Here is a 22524-nt window from a genome sequence, read left to right on the forward strand (position 1 = left end):
TTTACAGCAGCTCCATAGATTTGCACTAAAGAAACCTAAACAGTCAGAGATCGACATGTGCAGTTACCTGCATCTGTCCTCCTTCACGTCAAGTCATATTAATGAATATTTGTTATAATAAATTAAATGCAGATAGAGATTTGTGTGTAAGTGTGTCTTTACTTACATAGCATCTCCATCCCCTCTAAAAGAGAAAATTACTCCTTTCCAGGGTAGCTTCAGCTTTCAACTTCTCAGTCTTTCCATCTGTTATTTATCCAAGCTCAATATCGAGCTTAAAAGAGGAAACATTTTCAAAATATATCAGTGTTACTAACAATATCAGAACTTTTGCATTGTCTATTAAAATATCTTAAAGGGATATGACACCAAAAAATGAAAATGTTGTTGTTCCTCACCCTCATGTTCCAAACCTGTGCGAGTTTCTTTCTTCTGCTGAACATAAAAGATATTTTTAAAGAATGCTGGTAACCAGACAGTTGATGGTAGCCTTTGACTTCCATAGTTGGGAAAAAATATATAAAAATAATGTATGGAAGTCAATGGATAGCATCAAGTGACCTGTTACCAACGTTTTTAAGAACGTCTTCTCGTGTGTTCAACAGAAGAAACTCACACAGGTTTGGAACAGTATGAGGGCGAGTAAATGATTTTTGGTTGAACTATCCCTTTATGTAAAAGAAGAAAATAAGTAAAGACTGAAATGCAATGAGACCTACAACACCCAGCATATCCGAGCAGCATTAGCACTCAAAGATTTCAGTCATTGTGGGAGTCCCCTTCGATGTTCATCTCCACTGCTGATTAAATCAAACAACAAAGAATTGAAGAACAAAGTATTGATCTCAACAAAATACATTCATTTCTAATATCTATCAAACAGTCAGATGATGTAGTAAGCTGCAAGTTAGTATATCATGAGAAATTTAAAGGCCAGCTGACAACAGTCAAGGCCTAAGATAGACAGACAGACAGACAGACAGACAGCACATGGATTGCAAATTATATTGCCTAAAAATGTCACCTAAAATATCCTCATATTAACAATGCATTTACTGTACAAAAACAAAATACCAGGATTTGACGGGACTCTCCAGCATTTGTGGTAGGGCTCCTGTGCTTGACGTGAAATCGGTCAAACCTTCATCTCTGTCAACATTAACCAATTCTTGAAAATAAGTTTAGTGTTAATCTAACAACGTCCTTGAAGAAAATTCATACCGTAGAAAGTAATGCGATGAGAACAGACAACATTTCACTTGATCAACCTCAAAAAACATCACAGGCACTGTGAACTTTGCAAACGCTCCACGTTAAATCTTTCACTTATAATTCACTCTTTTAGGTGTTTATAATGATCTGGTGTGCTGGTCAACTTGTGAATATGTATTGTTTTTAATTCCATAAACACAAACTGCCTGCCCAATCTGTCCAAGGCAGTTTTTTTAAAACTACACATTGTGTGTTAAAATCCTACACAACATGTGTCAAATGCTGTCAACACAGCCATGAGTTGTTTTTTGACACATCTGTTTTTGCAGTTCATAAACAGTCCAAACAGATATCAGGACAGGAACTCAGGCAGACCAAGAGACAGAGAAACAGGGCAAATCCAGAGAACAAAGGGTAGTGATGGGCGATTTCAAAACACTGCTTCATGAAGCTTCGAAGCTTTATGAATCTTTTGTTCCGAATCAGTGATTCGGAGCGTGTGTCAAACTGCCAAAGTCACGTGATTTCAGTAAACGATGCTTCATTATGTCATTACTGTTTCAAAACGTTTCAAAACAGCTCGAAATTTCAACTACGCCACATTTGCTTCAACTGCTTCAGTGTTTCACGAAGCCTCGATCTGCCCATCACTAGAAAAAAGGGTCAAAACAGGGAAACAGATGAACAATGTTGCGCTCAGAAATGCAGTGATGACACACACAAAACTTCACAGAGAGTGACTGAGAAAACCAGGCTTATACACACAGAGTTAACAAGATTAATGAGACACAGCTGAATGTAACGGCTGTTTTGGGAAATGTAGTCCATGATAGAGTGGCAATGGTCTGGGGTGGAGTGTCCTCTGGTGGCTATCAAGGGCACTCCAGCTGGTGATCATGACTGAACGTCTAGGTTACTAGTGTAACCCCCGTTCCCAGAAGGAGGGAACGGAGACGTTACGTCGATACTGACGTAATGGGGTCTCGCCTGGGAGCCCAATCACCTCCAAGGGTACAAAACAAGCCAATGGGAATTGGCCTGTGAGATTTACATGCCGGGCCCCTCCCCCGGCATCCGGGTATAAATAGGGCCGGCATACTCACCTTCATTCATATTTTTGCTGAGGAGCCGAGATAGGTATCTGGCCGCTCAGCGGTGACTCAGAGCTATGGCAGGGGAACGTAACGTCTCCGTTCCCTCCTTCTGGGAACGGGGGTTACACTAGTAACCTAGACGTTCCCATTCAGTCAGTCACGTTCGACGTTACGTCGATACTGACGTAATGGGGTCCCGTGGAAAGCGCCATAGCAACTGAACCACGTTACGAGTGTTAGGGAGGCAGATGCTGGCAAGCCTTAGCGTGCCCAATGCAAGTGCGGCCCATACTCGCAACCCTCCAGCGCCCAGAGTAAGCCCAGGAATGTCTTCCATACCAGTGGGATGGAGAGGACAGGGCATTACAGTGGAGAGGTCGAAGCTGTTGTTCCTTACCTACGGGGAAGAGTGCTTCGGAACTCAATTCCCACGTTTTTCAGCCATGACCAAAACGCCAGGAAAGCGTTCCCCGAGGAGGGGAAAGCTACGGAGACCACACCCTGCCCGAAGGGAGGTAACGTGTGGAGACACATATGGACTGGTCTGAGAACAGTAACGCATATGGAAGATCTCTGGTGTAGGTCCTACCTTCCGGGAGGAACGACTAGCAACCAGAGACGGGGCAAAACGAAGCCGCCCAGGGAAAGACACGGGTTTACCGTCAGGGAAACCTTACCGTGGACCAACACATATGGGATTACCCGCGGGGAATCACAACATATGGGCATCTAGCCCAGTACAAGGGCAGACCAATTGGGCATACACACGAGTACTGGACCTAGCGCCGGACGCCTCCGCCACGTCTGGCCGCCGCAGGATGCAGGAGGAACTCCACAGGGTTCGCCGTTCTTACGGGGAACTGAACTGAGGAGTGGAAAAAGTGCTCGCATTCCCTCTCCCGAGGGAAATGGCACATCCCTTCTGCTGACCTCCAAAACAGACAAAGAGCTGCTCAGAGCTTCTGAAGCTCTGCGTGCGGTCCACGTAAACGCGCAGAACGCGAACGGGACACAGCAACGCGAGGGCTGGGTCTGCCTCCTCCGGGGGCAGTGCTTGCAGGTTCACCACCTGGTCCCGGAAGGGAGTGGTGGGAACCTTAGGCACATATCCAGGCCGGGGTCTCAGGGTCACATGAGAGTAGGCCGGCCCAAATTCCAGGCACGAATCGCTGACCGAAAACGCTTGCAGGTCCCCAACCCTCTTGAAGGAGGCGAGCACGGTCAGGAGCACTGTCTTAAGAGACAGATGTTTCAGCTCAGCTGACTCAAGGGGCTCGAAGGGAGCTCCCCGAAGACCCAAGAGGGCGACGGAGAGATCCCAGGAGGGAATGAGGCAAGGCCTAGGGGGATTTAACCTCCTGGCGCCTCTGAGGAACCTGATGATCAGGTCGTGCTTTCCTAGCGACTTGCCATCGAGCACATTGTGATGCGCTGCGATGGCGGCCACATAGACCTTCAGGGTGGAAGGGGACAGCCTCCGTTCCAAACCCTCTTGAAGGAAGGAAAGCACAACACCGACCGGGCATTTCCGGGGGTCCTCCCGGCGGGAGGAACACCACCCAGCGAATAGACTCCACTTCAAGGCATAGGCGCGCCTCATAGAGGGGGCTCTAGCCGAAGTGATGGTGTCGACTACCACGGACGGTAGGCCACTCAAGTCTGCCGCGTCCCGTCCAGGAACCACACGTGGAGGTTCCAGAGATCGGGCCGCGGGTGTCATATGGTGCCCTGCCCCTGAGAGAGGAGGTCCTTCCTCAGGGGGATGCGCCAGGGATGGGCTGTCGCGAGGAGCATGAGTTCCGGGAACCAGGTCCGGTTGGGCCAGTATGGCGCAACTAGCAAGACCTGCTCCTCGTCCTCCCTGACCTTGCACAGTGTCTGTGCAAGGAGGCTCACTGGGGGAAACGCGTATTTGCGTAGGCCCCGGGGCCAGCTGTGTGCCAGAGCATCCGTGCCGAGGGTCCCCTCGGTCAGCGAATAAAACGACTGGCAATGGGCGGATTCCTGAGAGGCGAACAGGTCCACCTGTGCCTCCCTGAACCGGCTCCAAATCAGCTGGACCACCTGGGGGTGGAGTCTCCATTCCCCCGGGAGCGTGAGCTGTCGTGAGAGCGCGTCGGCCGCACGATTGAGCTCGCCCGGGATGTAGGAGGCGCGCAGCGACCTGAGTCGGCGCTGACTCCACAGGAGGAGATGGCGGGCGAGTTGCGACATGCGACGGGAGCGCAAACCACCTTGGTGGTTGATATACGCTACCGTCGATGTGTTGTCCGTCCGGACCAGTACATGCTTGCCCTGCAGCAACGGTCGAAACCGGCGCAGCGCAAGGAGTACTGCTAGCAACTCGAGGCAGTTGATGTGCCAGTGGCGCTGGGGTCCTGTCCAGGAACCCGACGCCGACTGACCACTGCATATGGCACCCCAGCCGGTGGTGGAGGCATCTGTTGTAAGCACAACATGCCTGGACACTTGTACTAGGGGCACCCCGGCCCGTAGAAAAGCAAGGTCCGACCACGGGCTGAATGTGCGGCGACACTCTGGTGTGATGATCACACGGAGTGAGCCACGGTGCCATGCCCACCTCGGGACTCGGTCGTGAAGCCAGTGCTGAAGCGGTCTCATATGAAGCAATCCGAGCGGCGTGACCGCGGCTGCGGATGCCATATGCCCCAGGAGCCTCTGAAATTGTTTCAGTGGGACCGCTGTTTTTCGCGAGAACGAATTCAGGCAGTTCAGCACCGACTGTGCACGCTCGTTGGTGAGACGTGCTGTCATGTTGACCGAGTCCAGCTCCACACCGAGAAAAGAGATGCTCTGCACGGGGCAGAGCTTGCTCTTCTCCCAGTTGACCCGAAGCCCCAACTGGCTGAGGTGACTGAGCACCAGGTCCCTGGGCCAGAATGAGCCAGTCGTCGAGGTAGTTGAGGATGCGAACGCCCACTTCCCTGAGCGGGGCAAGGGCCCCCTCTGCGACTTTGGTAAAGACGCGAGGAGACAGGGACAGCCCGAAGGGTAAGACCCTGTACTGATATGCCCGCCCCTCGAACGCAAACCGTAGAAACGGTCTGTGTCGAGGAAGGATTGAGACATGAAAGTACGCGTCCTTCAGGTCGATAGCTGCAAACCAATCCTGGGTGTGAACACACGTGAGAATGCGTTTCACCGTGAGCATCTTGAACGGGAGCCTGTGAAGGGCCCGATTCAAGACGCGCAAGTCCAGGATTGGCCGTAACCCCCCGCCTTTCTTGGGTACTATGAAGTAAGGGCTGTAAAACCCAGACTTCATCTCAGCTGGAGGGACAGGCTCTATTGCGTCCTTCGCCAAAAGAACCGCAATCTCCGCCCGCAGGACAGAGGCGTTGGGACCTGTCACCGAGGTGAACAGAACGCCGCTAAACCTGGGGGGACGCCTGGCGAACTGAACCGCGTAGCCGAGTCTGATTGTCCGAATGAGCCAACGGGACGGGTTGGGAAGGCGTAGCCACGCCCCCAAGCTCCGTACGAGTGGAACCATCCGGACAACAGAAGTACCCACGGGGGGGCAGCATGGAGCACTGTGGCCCAACCAGGGAGGCAGTGCGTCCCGAAGTTGAGGCTGTGAGTGGAGTCCACTCACATGGCTCCGAGTGGGCAGGGTGGCGTGGGGAAGCTGCGCGTCCCTGGGGCGCCAAGACCCAGCCCGTGGCGAAGGAAGGAGTGGCTGAGAGAGAGGGAGCGAAAGCTCACGGCCTGGAAGATGGGGGCGTCAAGAAAGCGAGCTTTGTCGACCTCCCTCATCTCAGCCAGGTCCAACCAAAGATGTTGTTCCTGGACCACCAGGGTGGACATCGTTTGACCCAGGGCGCGCGCCGTGACCTTCGTCACCCGGAGGGCGAGGTCGGTCGCCGTGCGTAGCTCTTGCAGCAACCCTGGATCAGCACTACCCTCGTGCAGCTCCTTAAGAGCTTTCGCCTGATGGACCTGCAAGATGGCCATGGCGTGCAGGGCGGAGGCTGCCTGTCCAGCATCTGAGTAAGCCTTGGCCGCGAGAGCGGCCGTGGTCTTACCCGCCTTGGACGGGAGACGCGGACGGTTCCACCAGGTGGCCGCGGACTGCGGGCACAAGTGCACCGCAATCGCACGTTCCACCTGCGGGACCTCCGCGTACCCCTTGGCAGCCCCACCATCGAGGGTAGTGAGAGCGGAGGAGGCAGAAGAATGGTTTCTGGCCGTGTGAGGGGCTATCCACGTCTTCTGGAGCTCCTCATGCACTTCCGGGAAGAAAGGCACTGGGGCGGGACGCGGCTGGGAGCCGCGCCCCGAACCCAGAAATCAATCATCCAACCGCGAGCGCTCGGGACACGGTGGAGGGTTCCACACGAGACCGATGCCCGCGGCGGCCCGGGCAAGCATGGCCGCCAATTCAGAGTCCGCCTCTGACTGAGCGACCACCCCTGAGGGCGGAAGCTCGGAGTCATCGTCTTCCTCCGAGTCAGCGATCCCGCTCCCCGATGCAGCGATCGACATCTGATCCTCCTCCGGAGCGCCGAAAGTGACACGAGGCACCCCCGAGGAGGGCCCCGCGGCAGCAGCCGGCAGCTCGACGGCACATGGCATTGCAGGGAGTGGGAGGTTTGTGGGGACGGACCCGACAAAGTAGCTCCCATTGTAACCCTCAGATCTCCCAGAGTACTAACCTGGCCAGCGGTCGCTACAGCCGCTGGCGCTGGGATAGTAACAGAGGGGACTCTCATTTCTGTGTTAAAGAAAGAGAGTCGCGATCTCAATGCCAACATGGACATGCTCTCGCAATGAGGGCATGTACCATCCACGAGCGCTGCCTCAGCGTGGGGTTTCCCCAAACACGTGAGACAGTGATCGTGGCCGTCAGAGGAAGTCAGGAAACGTCCGCATCCAGAAACACACGGACGAAAAGACATCTTGAAAAAGACGCTGATCGCCCGTGCTTGCTCTTTTAGAATACCTCACCAACCGAAGCACACAGGGATGAGTGCAGCACCGTCCTGTGGGCAGCGCGCCGTCACACCCACCGCTGAGCGTGCCTTCCCAACCAGCTGGAGAGATACGAGCAGCCACCAGAGAACAGACAGTGAAAGCAATTAAAATTGCTGTTTTCAGGACCGAGTCCTTAGCAATTAAAATTGCTGTTTGCTCTCTTAGTTCAGAAATTCACTCTTTGAGGAGGTGAGAGGATGATCAGCTGATCGGCTCCGAAGCAAAAGTATGAATGAAGGTGAGTATGCCGGCCCTATTTATACCCGGATGCCGGGGGAGGGGCCCGGCATGTAAATCTCACAGGCCAATTCCCATTGGCTTGTTTTGTACCCTTGGAGGTGATTGGGCTCCCAGGCGAGACCCCATTACGTCAGTATCGACGTAATGTCGAACGTGACTGACTGAATGGGAACCCCACATAGGGTGATCTTTGAACCTTTGAACAGTTGCTGTCCTTTAACTCTTTGCATTGCGCTGACTGAATGTTCACCTTGTTTGTTTCTTGTTTCCAGCAGCTCTATTACATTGTCTGTGAAATAAAAATGCACTAATAATTTAGAGAGAATGAGATCTGCTGAAAAACTTTCATATCTCATGCTTCACTGACTTTATATTGACAGATTTTCCCAAACCAACTCTGACTGTTGAGCCACAGAGTTCAGTGTTCACTGGAGAATCAGTTACTCTGAGATGTGCCATTGATGGAGTCACAAGCTGGAGGTACATCTGGTATAAAGGAGTTTCATTCATGGATTCCACTGAACTACAGGAACACACATTCAGTTCTGTTTCTGAGTCTGACGCTGGTAAATACTCCTGTGAAGGAGAAGAGAAAGGAGGATCACGACGCAGATCACAACGCAGTGATGAAGTTACACTGACAGTATCAAGTGAGTTTGATCATCTCTTCATAAACACACACAAGTTTATCATGTTATTAATGAGTGATTTGTTTTCAGAGCAGTTTTAAGTGTTTCTCCACAGAAGTGGTTGATTTTGACAGAAGATTTTTAGGGGTAAATCACTAAAATGTGGCTCCAGTTTTCTTTTGCTTATAACTTTGAAACCTTTTAAAGGCACAATAAGTAAGACATTTAGATTAAAATATCCTAAAACCACTAAAACAATGTTATATATTTTGTTGACTTGTGTACTTACATTATCCCAAACGTTTCAAACAATGTTTAAATCCAGTCAAATCAGCAGTTTTAAGCAGGACACGGACCGTGTCATTGTGTCGCCTGTTAATGACATCATATCCGCGTTCCCCTCGATGTCCAGTTTTACTTTTGTAGAAACCATGGAAACACCAGATGCTTTAATATATTATGTTTTATTAGACAGATGAGCAACTGTTTGGATACATTTATCTAAAAAACTAACCATTGTTATATTTCTCAACACAGTCTTATTGTTTGAATCACTTGTTTTCTTAAATTACCTCGAGTACCATGTTTTTACCATGCCTTACAGACAACACTGCTTTGTCAATAACATAATCAGAGAGCTTCTCCATCATACAATATATTTTTAAATTAATAGCATGTCATTTATCAACACAAGTCATCCAGTTTTATGAGATTTTAATATCGATCTAGATTACTGCAGTGAGCAACAAGTCTCTTACAGCAGCCACAGAGCGAACACACAGAGTAACATTATAACATTTTCAACACACTCAAATGTGTTTGTTACATGGTTAAAACAATCATACTACAGTGCCGAGTTTCCTCTCATACAACGAAAAGAGCAGAAGCGGTCGACTGCAGCATAAAAGCTCCACTGAACTGAGTCAGTGTTTTATAATCAAGTAACTGTTCATAAAATAAAATAAAAACAGCACATTTTATTATATTAAATTATTTTCATCATAATAAAGTGAAAAAGTGAAAGTGATACAAAATGTATTAACCAAATTACATTTTAAAAATGAATGATTAAGAGTTTCAAGGTCATTATTACACATTTGGCAAGTGTTTGAATCCACATTAAATCTCAATCTTAGAAATTCCTTAGCTGGATAAACATCATACATCATTTTAAAATGCACTTCTTTACATTTAGGTAGGAGGGGTTGGGAGGAAGGAAGGAAGAAGTTGTACCGCTTCTGAATTACCGATTTCCTACTGAGATGTTGAAAAATATAATCTCTTCTTATACGACCAGGATAGCTTTCCTGCACAATTCCTTATAATCTTATTTGTGTTCACTCCTTACCAATATCAGTTATTCCACAGGAATGGTTACTCTGTCAATCCTCGCAATGATGTACTGTCATGTTGTGCTCTTCAAACTCCCAATGTAGATCGACTGTGGTCTGGTCTTTAATGCGGTCTCAAAACTGCTGCAGAGGGATGCAATACTGGCTCCAAGCTTAGAGTTAAAAAAAAACATTTTAGGAGTTTATAATGCATCAAGACATCATTACAAAAATAACGGTCCATGTAAAATTTACCGGTACAAAATTAAATTGAAGAATGAAATTTCAGATTTAACATTGAATCGACTTCCAGGCAACGGTGGCAGAAGATATGCAAGAACAACCATCATTGTGTAGCACTTTTTAATCTGAAAATGAATAGAAACAGATTAGAGATACAACAAATGTTTAAGTGTAGGATTAAGAGCAGCCTAAATAGGGTTGTTGTGATAACCACAATATCACTGACAAGCCAGCCGCAGAGGATGGCAAATAACTGCTGCAACCATTAAGCTTATTTATTTTTTTAAGGCTAAACCTTCCTCATTTTACACTCAATGCATGTGTTTTTAAGGTTAAATAAATTAGTAAGAGTGAAGAGGGGTTTTTTTTTTTTCATTAAGACTTTGTGTACCATTGTTATTATTATTTATTATTATTATTAGTCAGAGATCGACATGTGCAATTACCTGCATCTGTCCTCCTTCACGTCAAGTCATATTAATGAATATTTGTTATAATAAATTAAACAAGAGATGTGTGTGTAAGTAAAGACACACTTTCATAGCATCTGCTTGGTCTTCCATCCCCTCTAAAAGAGAAAATTACTCCTTTCCAGGGTAGATTCAGCTTTCAACTTCTCAGTCTTTCCATCTGTTATTTATCCAAGCTCAATATCGAGTTTAAAAGAGGAAACATTTTCAAAATATATCAGTGTTACTAACAATATCAGAACTTTTGCATTGTCTATTAAAATATCTTAAAGGGATATGACACCAAAAAATGAAAATGTTGTTGTTACTCACCCTCATGTTCCAAACCTGTGCGAGTTTCTTTCTTCTGCTGAACATAAAAGATATTTTTAAAGAATGCTGGTATCATTATTATTATTTCTTATGTTTTCTGTATGTACAATTTATGTTCTGTTTCTTTAACTGCCACGCCCACTTGGTGTTACGCGAGACTGAACGGGTTCAGGCAGAAAAGTAAGGGAGAAACAGTTTTCTTACCGTTGCTGTCTTTTATGGATAAAACTTGTGTTTAAACGTTTAAGGAAACACAAGATAAAGGTTTAACAAGTGTTATATTCTAGGATACAAGAAGAACCAACAAGATTTGTGTATATTTTGTACTTTTGATTAAACTCGAACTTGTTCACGGACTTTGGACTGACTGTGATGAGTAAGAAAGAACCCATTTTTCCTGCCACTGTGTTCCAAGTTAAGTTAATCTAGGACTTTGCATTTACATAAAGTAAGAAAACTTCTCTTTTTCGTCCGAAACGAACCATATTTTTGTTTTAAGGAGAGGATTAACGGAGTTATTCACGCATCATCAGACACGATATTTGGATTGTAATGGACTATCGCGGCTGAGATTCTCCGATGGCGTTTGGATTATACACACTACGGATTTCACTGATCGGATTTTGGTGAACTTTCACAGCTTTTTGGACGTTTTGGGGATATTATTGGACTTTGGATATTGCTGAACTGCGTGTTATTGTTGCTGCGTCATGGACCCGCCATGTTTGCGCCGCCGCACAGCATCGCAAGAGGGCGATCTCATCTGCTTTCGTGATGAACACGAAAATATGCTATGGAAACAGAGGAATTTACCGCGGCCTCTAAAAGAGTGCCGAAGATGACTGTGAAAGCACAAGAGGAACGGCTTAACCAGTTGATGGGAACTAGAAAAGCCAAGCTGGGACATTTAACAAGGCAAATGAGAGAAATTGAAGCTTTGCTTGAGGACTCTGGTAATGTTGACAGTGTATATGAATGCATAAATGGTGAGTTTGCACAGTCGTTTCTTGCATTCCAAGATATTAATAATGCAACCAGAGAACTTATGTCAGATGATGAGGCATATTTAGATCAGTTACACTGGTTTGAACCCAAGTCTCAAGCAGTTAAGCACTTTGTAGACAAGGTTAAAGACTGGATTGAAAGAGTAAAACTCCAATCCAAAGAGGCAGAGCAATGTGATGCAGAGGTTGAATGTACTGACAGTGCCTCAATGGTTATTTCTTCTTCACAACTACCGCTCTGTACGAAAAAATCTGGTAGTCAGGTCTTCTCAGGTGTTTCATCTACAACATCTTCTAGGTTGAGAATTGAAGCTGAAAGGGCAGAGTTGTTAGCAAGAGCTAATACTTTGAAGCAGAAACAACAGCTTGAGAGAGAGGAAGCTGAGCTCAAAGCAAAGAAGGAAAATTTAGAGCTCCAAACTGCTATTGCGGCGGCTGAAGCCAAACTTCAGGTTTTGTCCATGTATGAACCAGCTCGTAGTGTTTCTGATGTATCTGGTAGTGTGGCAAAGGCTGCCACAACTGCAGAAACCCATAAAGCTACATCTGATAAAGTAGTACGGCCAAAAACATATTTTCGTGAGTCAGCACCTGACGCTGATGCAGTTCCAACAGTCAGTAATGCGCAACAGGGCTTTGCTACATCACAGCCACCAAATACAGGTGTAAGCATTCCTGCACATGTTGATACAGGAAGTTTGTTTAACATCATGCAGCGTCAAAATGATATTGCTGAGATTTTCATAAAACAGCAGTCTTTATCTACTCTCCCGCCTATGGATATTCCAATCTTTAGTGGCGACCCGCTTGAATTCACATTCTTCATTCGAGCCTTTGAACATGGAGTAGAGAACAAGACAATAAATAACAAAGACAGGTTGTACTTCTTAGAGCAGTTCACCACAGGGCAACCAAAGGTATTGGTACGCAGTTGTCAACACATGCCTTCTGAAAGGGGCTACAAAGAGGCCAAAAGACTACTCTACCAACATTTTGGCAATGAGTACACAATCGCCACCGCCTATACGGAAAAGGCACTGAACTGGCCAGCTTTAAAGCCTGAGGATAACAAAGCATTAACAGAATTTGCTCTCTTTCTTACTGGTTGTCGCAACACAGTTGATAGTGTGGAATATGTTGAAGAGATGGACAGTCCAAGCAACATGCGTGCAATTGTATCAAAGCTCCCTTTAAACTAAGAGAAAAGTGGAGGGTAGTTGCCTGTGAGCTTCAAGATAGGACTGGCTTGAGAGCAAGATTCTCTGATTTGGTTAGTTTTGTAGACAAACAGGCAAAGATTGTTTCCCATCCACTGTTTGGTAATATTCAGGATAACAAAATGGCAAAAGACAATCTCAAATTCAAAACAAACAAATCAAGTAACTTACAAATGAAAGAAAGGAAAGCAACATTTGCAACAAGTGTGACACCTGTTCCGGAACTCAAAAAACAAAGAATAAAGGAAAAGGATGGAACAAAAGCAAGCCATGCAACCCTCTGCTTATGTTGTAATAAAGACCATGGATTGGATGTTTGCAATGTTCTGAAGCATAAGCCACACAAAGAAAAACTTGACTTTATGAAATCTAAGGGCTTGTGCTATGGTTGCTTATTACCAGGTCACATGAGTAAAGGTTGCATGCAAAGACTTACATGTCAGAAATGCTCACTAAAGCATCCAACCATCCTTCATCTCCCAGAAAAGAAGCCAACACTTTCAGGATCTCAAGATGAAAACAGCTCTGCAACTGTTTCCGAGCCATGTACCGTAACCAGCGAAACTTGTGGCTGTACTGGGGCTGGTCATTTAGTGTGCTCATTGGCCATTGTACCAGTTAGAGTTAAGTCCAAAAAAGGCAATCACGAGGTTACGACCTACGCCTTCTTGGACCCGGGAAGTTCTGCGACATTTTGCACAGAACAGTTAATGAAGGAACTAAGGCTAACTGGTAGGAAAACAAACATCCTGCTGCGTACTATGGGACAGGAAAGGTCTGTTAGTACACATGTTTTCACCGAACTGGAAATAAGCGGACTGAATGAGAACAATTTTGTGGACCTCCCTCAGGTGTTCTCACAAAAGGAGATTCCAGTTAAAAGAGAAAACATTCCACAACAGAAGGATGTTAAGAAATGGAAATACCTTGAAGAGGTGTGTCTTCCTCAGATTGATGCAGGTATTGGCTTACTAATAGGAACAAATGTACCCAAGATTCTTGAGCCATGGAAAGTGATCAACAGCAGAGGAAATGGACCTTATGCTGTCAAGACCATCCTGGGCTGGATTGTAAATGGACCGTTGGATAGAGAGAACATTCAAACTAACACAGGATGGCTACAGGTGATGGTAAACAGGATTTCAGTGGTAAGCCTGGAAAGCCTAATTCAACAGCAAATGAGTTATGATTTTCCTGAGTGTAAGCAAGCTGAAAAATTGGAAATGTCTATAGAGGATAGGCAGTTTATGGAGTCAGTATCACAGTCCATAGAGCTTGTTGATGGACATTACTGCATTGATCTTCCATTGAAGAAAAAGGATGTAGCATTTCCCAACAACTATGCTGTTGCTTCTCTGCGAGCTCAATTTCTGAAAAAGAAATTTAAAAGAAATCTAGCTTTCCACAAGGACTATTGTAGTTTCATGGAGGACATGTTAATCAAAGGTCATGCTGAAAAAATCCCTGCAAGTGAAATTGAAGGAAACCCTGGCAGAATCTGGTACATCCCACACCACGGGGTGTATCACCCACAAAAACACAAACTTCGAGTGGTGTTTGACTGCACAGCTACCTACCAAGGAAAATCGCTCAACTCTCAACTGTTACAAGGACCCAACCTGAATAATTCTCTAATTGGTGTGCTGATGAGATTCAGACATAAGCCAATAGCCCTTGCAGCAGATGTAGAAGGGATGTTTCATCAGGTCAGAGTTCCTGCTAAAGACAAAGACCTGCTGAGATTCCTTTGGTGGTCTAAAGGGGACACTGATCAGGAATTGGAGGAATACAGAATGACTGTTCACTTATTTGGTGCCACATCCTCCCCAAGTTGTGTAATCTATGCTCTGCAAAGCTGTGCAAAAGACAACAGTGCACACCACAGATCAGAGGTAATTTAGACAGTCCTTAGGAATTTCTATGTGGACGACTGTTTGACGTCTGTAGCTACTGAACAGCAGGGTATTGCTCTAATGCATGAATTAAGGGAGGTGTGTGCATCAGGAGGATTTAATTTGACCAAGTGGATGTCCAACAGTCGCACTGTACTTGCATCCATAAGTGAGGAGAGCAAAGCAAAGACAGTGAAGGACTTGGATCTGGAGAAGGACGAGTTACCATTGGAAAGAGCTCTAGGGGTTCAGTGGTGTGTAGAGACGGATACTTTGAAGTTCAAGGTAACCCTACAGGAAAAGCCTCTTACGAGGAGAGGTATCTTGTCCATGGTCAGCTCCATTTATGATCCCCTTGGAATACTTTCTCCAGTTATTCTTCCTGCAAAACAAATACTGCAAGAGCTTTGTAGAACAAAACATGAATGGGATGACAGTATTCCAGAAACTCTCAGACATCAGTGGAACCTGTGGTTGGCTAGTCTTCAGAACCTAAATGACTTTCAGTTTGAGAGATGCATAGAGCCACTTAACTTTGGTGAAGTCACTTCAGCACAGCTGCATCATTTTGCAGATGCCAGTGAGCTGGGTTATGGCACTGTGTCATACCTGCTCATGGAGAATCACAAAGGTAACCAGCATTGTGCCTTTGTTATGGGTAAAGCAAGGGTTGCTCCAGTAAAATCGGTTACTGTGCCACGTCTTGAGCTCACTGCAGCTACAATGGCTGCTAGAATGGATAATATGCTGAAATCTGAATTGGACTTGATTCTTCAGGAGTCTGTATTTTGGACAGATAGTACTTCAGTCCTGAAGTATCTCAACAATGAAAGCACACGGTTCCGTACATTTGTGGCCAACAGGGTAACTGCGATCAGAGAGCTCTCTAAGGTGTCACAGTGGAGGTATGTGAGTTCTTCTTCCAACCCAGCCGACATTGCCTCAAGAGGACTTAATGTTGATGCTTTCCTTAAAGCAAATTCATGGCTTACAGGTCCATCCTTTCTGACAAAGCCAGAATCAGAGTGGCCGAAAATGCCAAGTAACACTCTTAAGATATCTGGCAATGATCTGGGCTGGGTTTCCCGAAACCTTCTTAACTCTACGTCGTTCTTAAATTATACCTTAAGCTGTACCTTAACGTTAATACGTGTTTCCCGAAACGTTCTTAGTTAAGTATACCTTCTGTAAGTCATACTTTCGTAAGGTTGGTCTGGACCACTCTTAGCTATACCTTATCACTGTTTATAGTCAATACGAATATAATTCTGAAGCTGTAATACACCCAGTGTTCGATTAGGATTATGGCAAAGAATAAAATGCAAAAAAATTCAATGCTAAATTCAAATGTGCTTTAGCGCTGATCCAGAGACAGACGCGCGCTCTGCGCTTGTCATGTAACTTTATCACAACTATTCGGTGTTTTTAACCTCATCGCGCTTTATTTTAGGTTTCAGACATTTAAATACACATTTGAATTAAGTAGGCTACTGCATAAAAAAGACATTTATAGTTTGTTAAATTCAAATTACACTGATGTCTACGGAAGCTGCAACAATAACCCTTTTTTCATATTTGATATGTTTTATTCATATCAGATACACATTGTTTATGAAACAATAAAGTTTACTCCATTCTTCTCCCAGTTCACCGGCCACATACTTTTATGTATTTCGGGGAAGATTTCGTATAGGCTATCCGACAGCTCTAACTGCCGTGCAAATTCATCGCGTGACAAAACACATTCACTTCCACATATTTTACAATCGTAAATTCATGATATAGTTAACAAGTTTGTGAATATTTAAAAAAAAAAAAAAAAAAAAAAACGATATAAACGAGATACCTACATGTCTGTCAGCTGCATGACGTGTCTCCAAGGAATTAAAACTTTATTCTAAATAAAGGTCGCCTTAAACTCACGCTGATGGGAGCTCCGCGCCCCCAGAATATAGATAAATTACAATATAGATTTAGTTTGCAATTTAGATTACTTTTATAACATACCATGAGTCCTGATAAATGCAATTTCTACTTCTGAAGTGCTTATTTTTATAAAGAACACTGATTTCTCACATAACGCAGTGAAGCAGCGACTGTATAGAGTGAATTATCGATTCTCGAGCCATCGATATCAACCAATTCAGCACCGCCACCATGGACAGCACCTGGTAACGTGGCACTTAAGAAGATATACCTTAAGCAACCTCCTAAGGGATAGTTCGGGGAATACGCCTAGAAACGGTACATCTTCAGTTAAGGTCTACCTTTAGAGTCTTCGTAGCGCGCTAAGAGACAACGTTATCGGGAAACCCAGCCCTGGAAGTTAAAGAAGTCTCAGTCAATGCAGTGTGTGCAGATATTTATGACCATACATCTCAGTTCTTTTCACACTACTCAGATTGGTACCGTTTGAGAAGAGCCATTGGATGGTTCCTCAAATTTAAAAGCATTCTAAAGGCACTGACAGAAAGAAGGAAAGAGCTGTGCCACACTCTAAGACACAATGTAACCACAAATTCTGAATTTGAAAAGGAAATGGAAAATTTCAAAGCTTCACTGTCAGGTGTTACATTGACTATAAGTGACGTTGAAAACGCTGAGAAAGAGATCATTCGCTACAGCCAAACAATCATGTTTCCTGAGGAAATTAAAGCCCTCCAGCAAGGTAAAACTGTGAAACGCAGTAGCACTCTCTACAGGTTGTCACCAGTTTTACAAGACAAAATCCTAAGAGTAAGTGGCAGACTAAGCAGATCAGCTATGCCTGAGGAGTCCAAGCATCCTGCAATTTTAGCAAAGGACTACCATGTTTCACAGCTGATCTTAAGATCAATACATGTAGGTGTAGGTCACAGCGGCCGTAATCACATGTTGTCAAAGTTGCAAGAAAAATACTGGATTCCAAAAGCGCAAACTGCCATCAGAAAAATCCTGTCTCAGTGCACCGTTTGTAAACATCAGCGCAGCAGTACAGGCAAACAATTTATGGCTGACCTTCCCTGTGATAGACTTATGCCAGATGAACCCCCATTCACAAATGTAGGCATTGATTATTTTGGCCCATTTGAAATAAAAAGAGGAAGGTCATTGATTAAAAGATATGGGGTAATCTTTACTTGCCTGACGTTAAGAGCTGTTCACATTAAGATTGCTAGCTCTTTGGATACTGACTCGTGCATTCATGCACTGAGGAGATTTATTTCTAGAAGGGGTCAGGTTCAAATAATCAGGTCTGACAATGGAACAAATTTCATTGGGGCAGAAAGGGAGTTGCAAAAGGCTATACAAAGTTTGAATAATGACAAGATTCAAGCAACATTGCTTGCAAAAGGTGTACAGTGGATTTTCAACCCCCCAACTGCATCCCACCATGGAGGAGTTTGGGAACGGCAAATACGAACTGTCCGAAAAATTCTCAACTCCATTGTAAAACAGCAGTCTCTTGATGAAGAAAGTCTTCAGACGCTCTTATGTGAGGTGGAGGCAATAATCAATAGTCGCCCCATCACTAAGGTGTCCAATGACCCAAACGACTTGGAGGCCCTCACTCCAAATCATTTGCTGCTACTGAAAGTAAAACCGTCCATGTCCCCTGGGGTTTTTGATAAAGAAGACCTATATTCGAGACGTAGGTGGCGCCAGGTTCAGTATATGGCTGACCTATTTTGGAAGCGCTGGATCAAAGAATACTTGCCAGACTTACAAGAAAGACAAAAGTGGCAAAGCCTAATGAAAAATCTCAAGCCTGGGGACATTGTATTAGTTGCTGATGATTCTGCACCGCGAAACTCTTGGGTAATGGGACGTGTGCTACAAACATTTACAGACAACAAAGGTCTTGTGCGACAAGCCCAAGTAAAAACCAACACAAACACTCTTTTGCAACCTGTTACTAAACTTTGTTTACTTTTAGAGGCAGACTTATAGGCTAGTCCCTTTCACATAATCCTAACTAAAGGATCTGTAATTTTTTATTGCCTAAATTCAGTTCAACATCTTGTTGAAGATTTTTCTGAGGTTTAGACAATACTATATGTTACCTTTAAGAAATTTGTTTGGCTCTTTGGTATAAATAGGTTAGTAATTGTTTTGTTGAACACAAAGACAATTAGGGGCTGGAATGTAAGAGCCAATTTGATATGTCAATAACTTGTATATTTTGTTTGTTTAAAGTGTTGATAAGTAATAACAAATGTAATTGTGATTTTCTTTGAAAGGCAATTCTGATATTTCCTGTATCATTATTATTATTTCTTATGTTTTCTGTATGTACAATTTATGTTCTGTTTCTTTAACTGCCACGCCCACTTGGTGTTACGCGAGACTGAACGGGTTCAGGCAGAAAAGTAAGGGAGAAACAGTTTTCTTACCGTTGCTGTCTTTTATGGATAAAACTTGTGTTTAAACGTTTAAGGAAACACAAGATAAAGGTTTAACAAGTGTTATATTCTAGGATACAAGAAGAACCAACAAGATTTGTGTATATTTTTGTAATTTTGATTAAACTCGAACTTGTTCACGGACTTTGGACTGACTGTGATGAGTAAGAAAGAACCCATTTTTCCTGCCACTGTGTTCCAAGTTAAGTTAATCTAGGACTTTGCATTTACAATGTCATCACTGTTTCGAAACGTTTAATTTCAACTACGCCACATTTGCTTCAACTGCTTCAGTGTTTCACGAAGCCTCGATCTGCCCATCACTAGAAAAAAGGGTCAAAACAGGGAAACAGATGAACAATGTTGTGCTCAGAAATGCAGTGATGACACACACAAGACTTCACAGAGAGAGAAAACCAGGCTTATTTACACAGAGTTAACAAGATTAATGAGACACAGCTGAATGTAACGGCTGTTTTGGGAAATGTAGTCCATGATAGAGTGGCAATGGTCTGGTGTGGAGTGTCCTCTGGTGGCTATCAAGGGCAATCCAGCTGGTGATCATGACTGAACCCCACATAGGGTGATCTTTGAACCTTTGAACAGTTGCTGTCCTTTAACTCTTTGCATTGCGCTGACTGAATGTTCACCTTGTTTGTTTCTTGTTTCCAGCAGCTCTTTTACATTGTCTGTGAAATAAAAATGCACTAATAATTTACCAGAGAGAGAATGAGATCTGCTGAAAAACTTTCACATCTCATGCTTCACTGACTTTATATTGACAGATCCTCCCAAACCATCTCTGACTGTCGACCCACAGAGTTCAGTGTTCACTGGAGAATCAGTTACTCTGAGATGTGACATTGATGCTGAAGTTGTCACTAGCTGGAGGTACATCTGGTATGAAGGAGGTTCATCCATGGATTCCACTGAACTACAGGAACTCACATTCAGGTCTGTTTCTGAGTCTGACGCTGGTAAATACTCCTGTGAAGGAGAAGAGAGAGGAGGATCACAACGCAGGTCACAACGCAGTGATGAAGTTACACTGACAGTATCAAGTGAGTTTGATCATCTCTTCATAAACACACACAAGTTTATCATGTTATTAATGAGTGATTTCTTTTCAGAGCAGTTTTAAGTGTTTCTCCACAGAAGTAGTTGATTTTGACAGAAGATTTTTAGGGGTAAATCACTAAACATGTGGCTCCAGTTTTCTTTTGTTTATAACTTTGAAACCTTTTAAAGGCACAATAAGTAAGACATTTAGATTAAAATATCCTAAAACCACTAAAACAATGTTATATATTTTGTTGACTTGTGTACTTACATTATCCCAAACATTTCCAACAATGTTTAAATCCAGTCAAATCAGCAGTTTTAAGCAGGACACGGACCGTGTCATTGTGTCGCCTGTCAATGACATCATATCCGCGTTCCCCTCGATTTCCAGTTTTACTTTTGTAGAAACCATTAATATATTATGTTTTATTAGACAGATGAGCAACTGTTTGGATACATTTATCTAAAAAACTAACCATTGTTATATTTCTCAACACAGTCTTATTGTTTGAATCGCTTGTTTTCTTGAATTACCTCGAGTACCATGTTTTTACCATGCCTTAGAGACAACACTGCTTTGTCAATAACATAATCAGAGAGCTTCTCCATCATACAATATATTTTTAAATTAATAGCATGTCATTTATCAACACAAGTCATCCATTTGTTATGAGATTTTAATGTCGATCTAGATCACTGCAGTGAGCAACAAGTCTCTTACAGCAGCCACTGAGCGAACACACACAGTAACATTATAACACTTTCAACACACACAAATGTGTTTAGTATGATTGTTTTAACCATGTAACACAGTGCTGAGTTTCCTCTCATACAACGAAAAGAGCAGAAGCGGTCGACTGCAGCATAAAAGCTCCACTGAACTGAGTCAGTGTTTTATAATCAAGTAACTGTTCATAAAATAAAATAAAAAACAGCACATTTTATTATATTAAATTATTTTCATCATAATAAAGTGAAAAAGTGAAAGTGATACAAAATGTATTAACCAAATTACATTTTAAAAATGAATGATTATGAGTTTCAAGGTCATTATTACACATTTGGCAAGTGTTTGAATCCACATTAAATCTCAATCTTAGAAATTCCTTAGCTGGATAAACATCATACATCATTTTAAAATGCACTTCTTTACATTTAGGTAGGAGGGGTTGGGAGGAAGGAATTCACTTCTGAATTACCGATTTCATACTGAGATGATGAAAAATATAATCTCTTCTTATACGACCAGGATAGCTTTCCTGCACAATTCCTTATAATCTTATTTGTGTTCACTCCTTACCAATATCAGTTATTCCACAGGAATGGTTACTCTGTCAATCCTCGCAATGATGTACTGTCATGTTGTGCTCTTCAAACTCCCAATGTAGATCAGCTGTGGTCTGGTCTTTAATCAAGACATCATTACAAAAATAACGGTCCATGTAAAACTTACCGGTACAAAATTAAATTGAAGGAATGAAATTTCAGATTTAACATTGAATCGACTTCCAGGCAACAGTGGCAGAAGATATGCAAGAACAACCATCATTGTGTAGCACTTTTTAATCTGAAAATGAATAGAAACAGATTAGAGATATAACAAATGTTTAAGTGTAGGATTAAGAGCAGCCTAAATAGGGTTGTTGTGATAACCACAATATCACTGACAAGCCAGCCGCAGAGGATGGCAAATAACTGCTGCAACCATTAAGCTTTTTTATTTTTTTAAGACTAAACCTTCCTCATTTTACACTCAATGCATGTGTTTTTAAGGTTAAATAAATTAGTAAGAGTGAAGAGGGTTTTTTTTTTTTTTCATTAAAACTTTGTGTACCATTGTTATTATTATTTATTATTAATATTAGTCAGAGATCGACATGTGCAATTACCTGCATCTGTCCTCCTTCACGTCAAGTCATATTAATGAATATTTGTTATAATAAATTAAACAAGAGATGTGTGTGTAAGTAAAGACACACTTTCATAGCATCTGCTTGGTCTTCCATCCCCTCTAAAAGAGAAAATTACTCCTTTCCAGGGTAGATTCAGCTTTCAACTTCTCAGTCTTTCCATCTGTTATTTATCCAAGCTCAATATCGAGTTTAAAAGAGGAAACATTTTCAAAATATATCAGTGTTACTAACAATATCAGAACTTTTGCATTGTCTATTAAAATATCTTAAAGGGATATGACACCAAAAAATGAAAATGTTGTTGTTCCTCACCCTCATGTTCCAAACCTGTGCGAGTTTCTTTCTTCTGCTGAACATAAAAGATATTTTTAAAGAATGCTGGTAACCAGACAGTTGATGGTAGCCTTTGACTTCCATAGTTGGGAAAAAATATATAAAAATAATGTATGGAAGTCAATGGATAGCATCAAGTGACCTGTTACCAACGTTTTTAAGAACGTCTTCTCGTGTGTTCAACAGAAGAAACTC

At 43.4% G+C, this 22524-nt stretch overlaps 1 protein-coding gene across 1 annotated transcript in view; it reads left to right on the plus strand.

Annotated features, from left to right (window-relative positions):
- The window catches only part of LOC137004726 (immunoglobulin superfamily member 1-like), a 60784-nt gene that overhangs the window by 7897 nt on the left and 30363 nt on the right, over positions 1-22524 (plus strand). The window contains exons 4-5 of the mRNA XM_067365319.1: positions 7922-8191; positions 19807-20082. Of these exons, the coding sequence (XP_067221420.1) occupies positions 7922-8191; positions 19807-20082 (546 nt within the window). The remainder of the gene's footprint in view (positions 1-7921; positions 8192-19806; positions 20083-22524) is intronic.

This window comes from Chanodichthys erythropterus, chromosome 3 (assembly GCF_024489055.1).
Source record: "Chanodichthys erythropterus isolate Z2021 chromosome 3, ASM2448905v1, whole genome shotgun sequence".
In the NCBI taxonomy this organism is placed as follows: Eukaryota; Metazoa; Chordata; class Actinopteri; order Cypriniformes; family Xenocyprididae; genus Chanodichthys; species Chanodichthys erythropterus.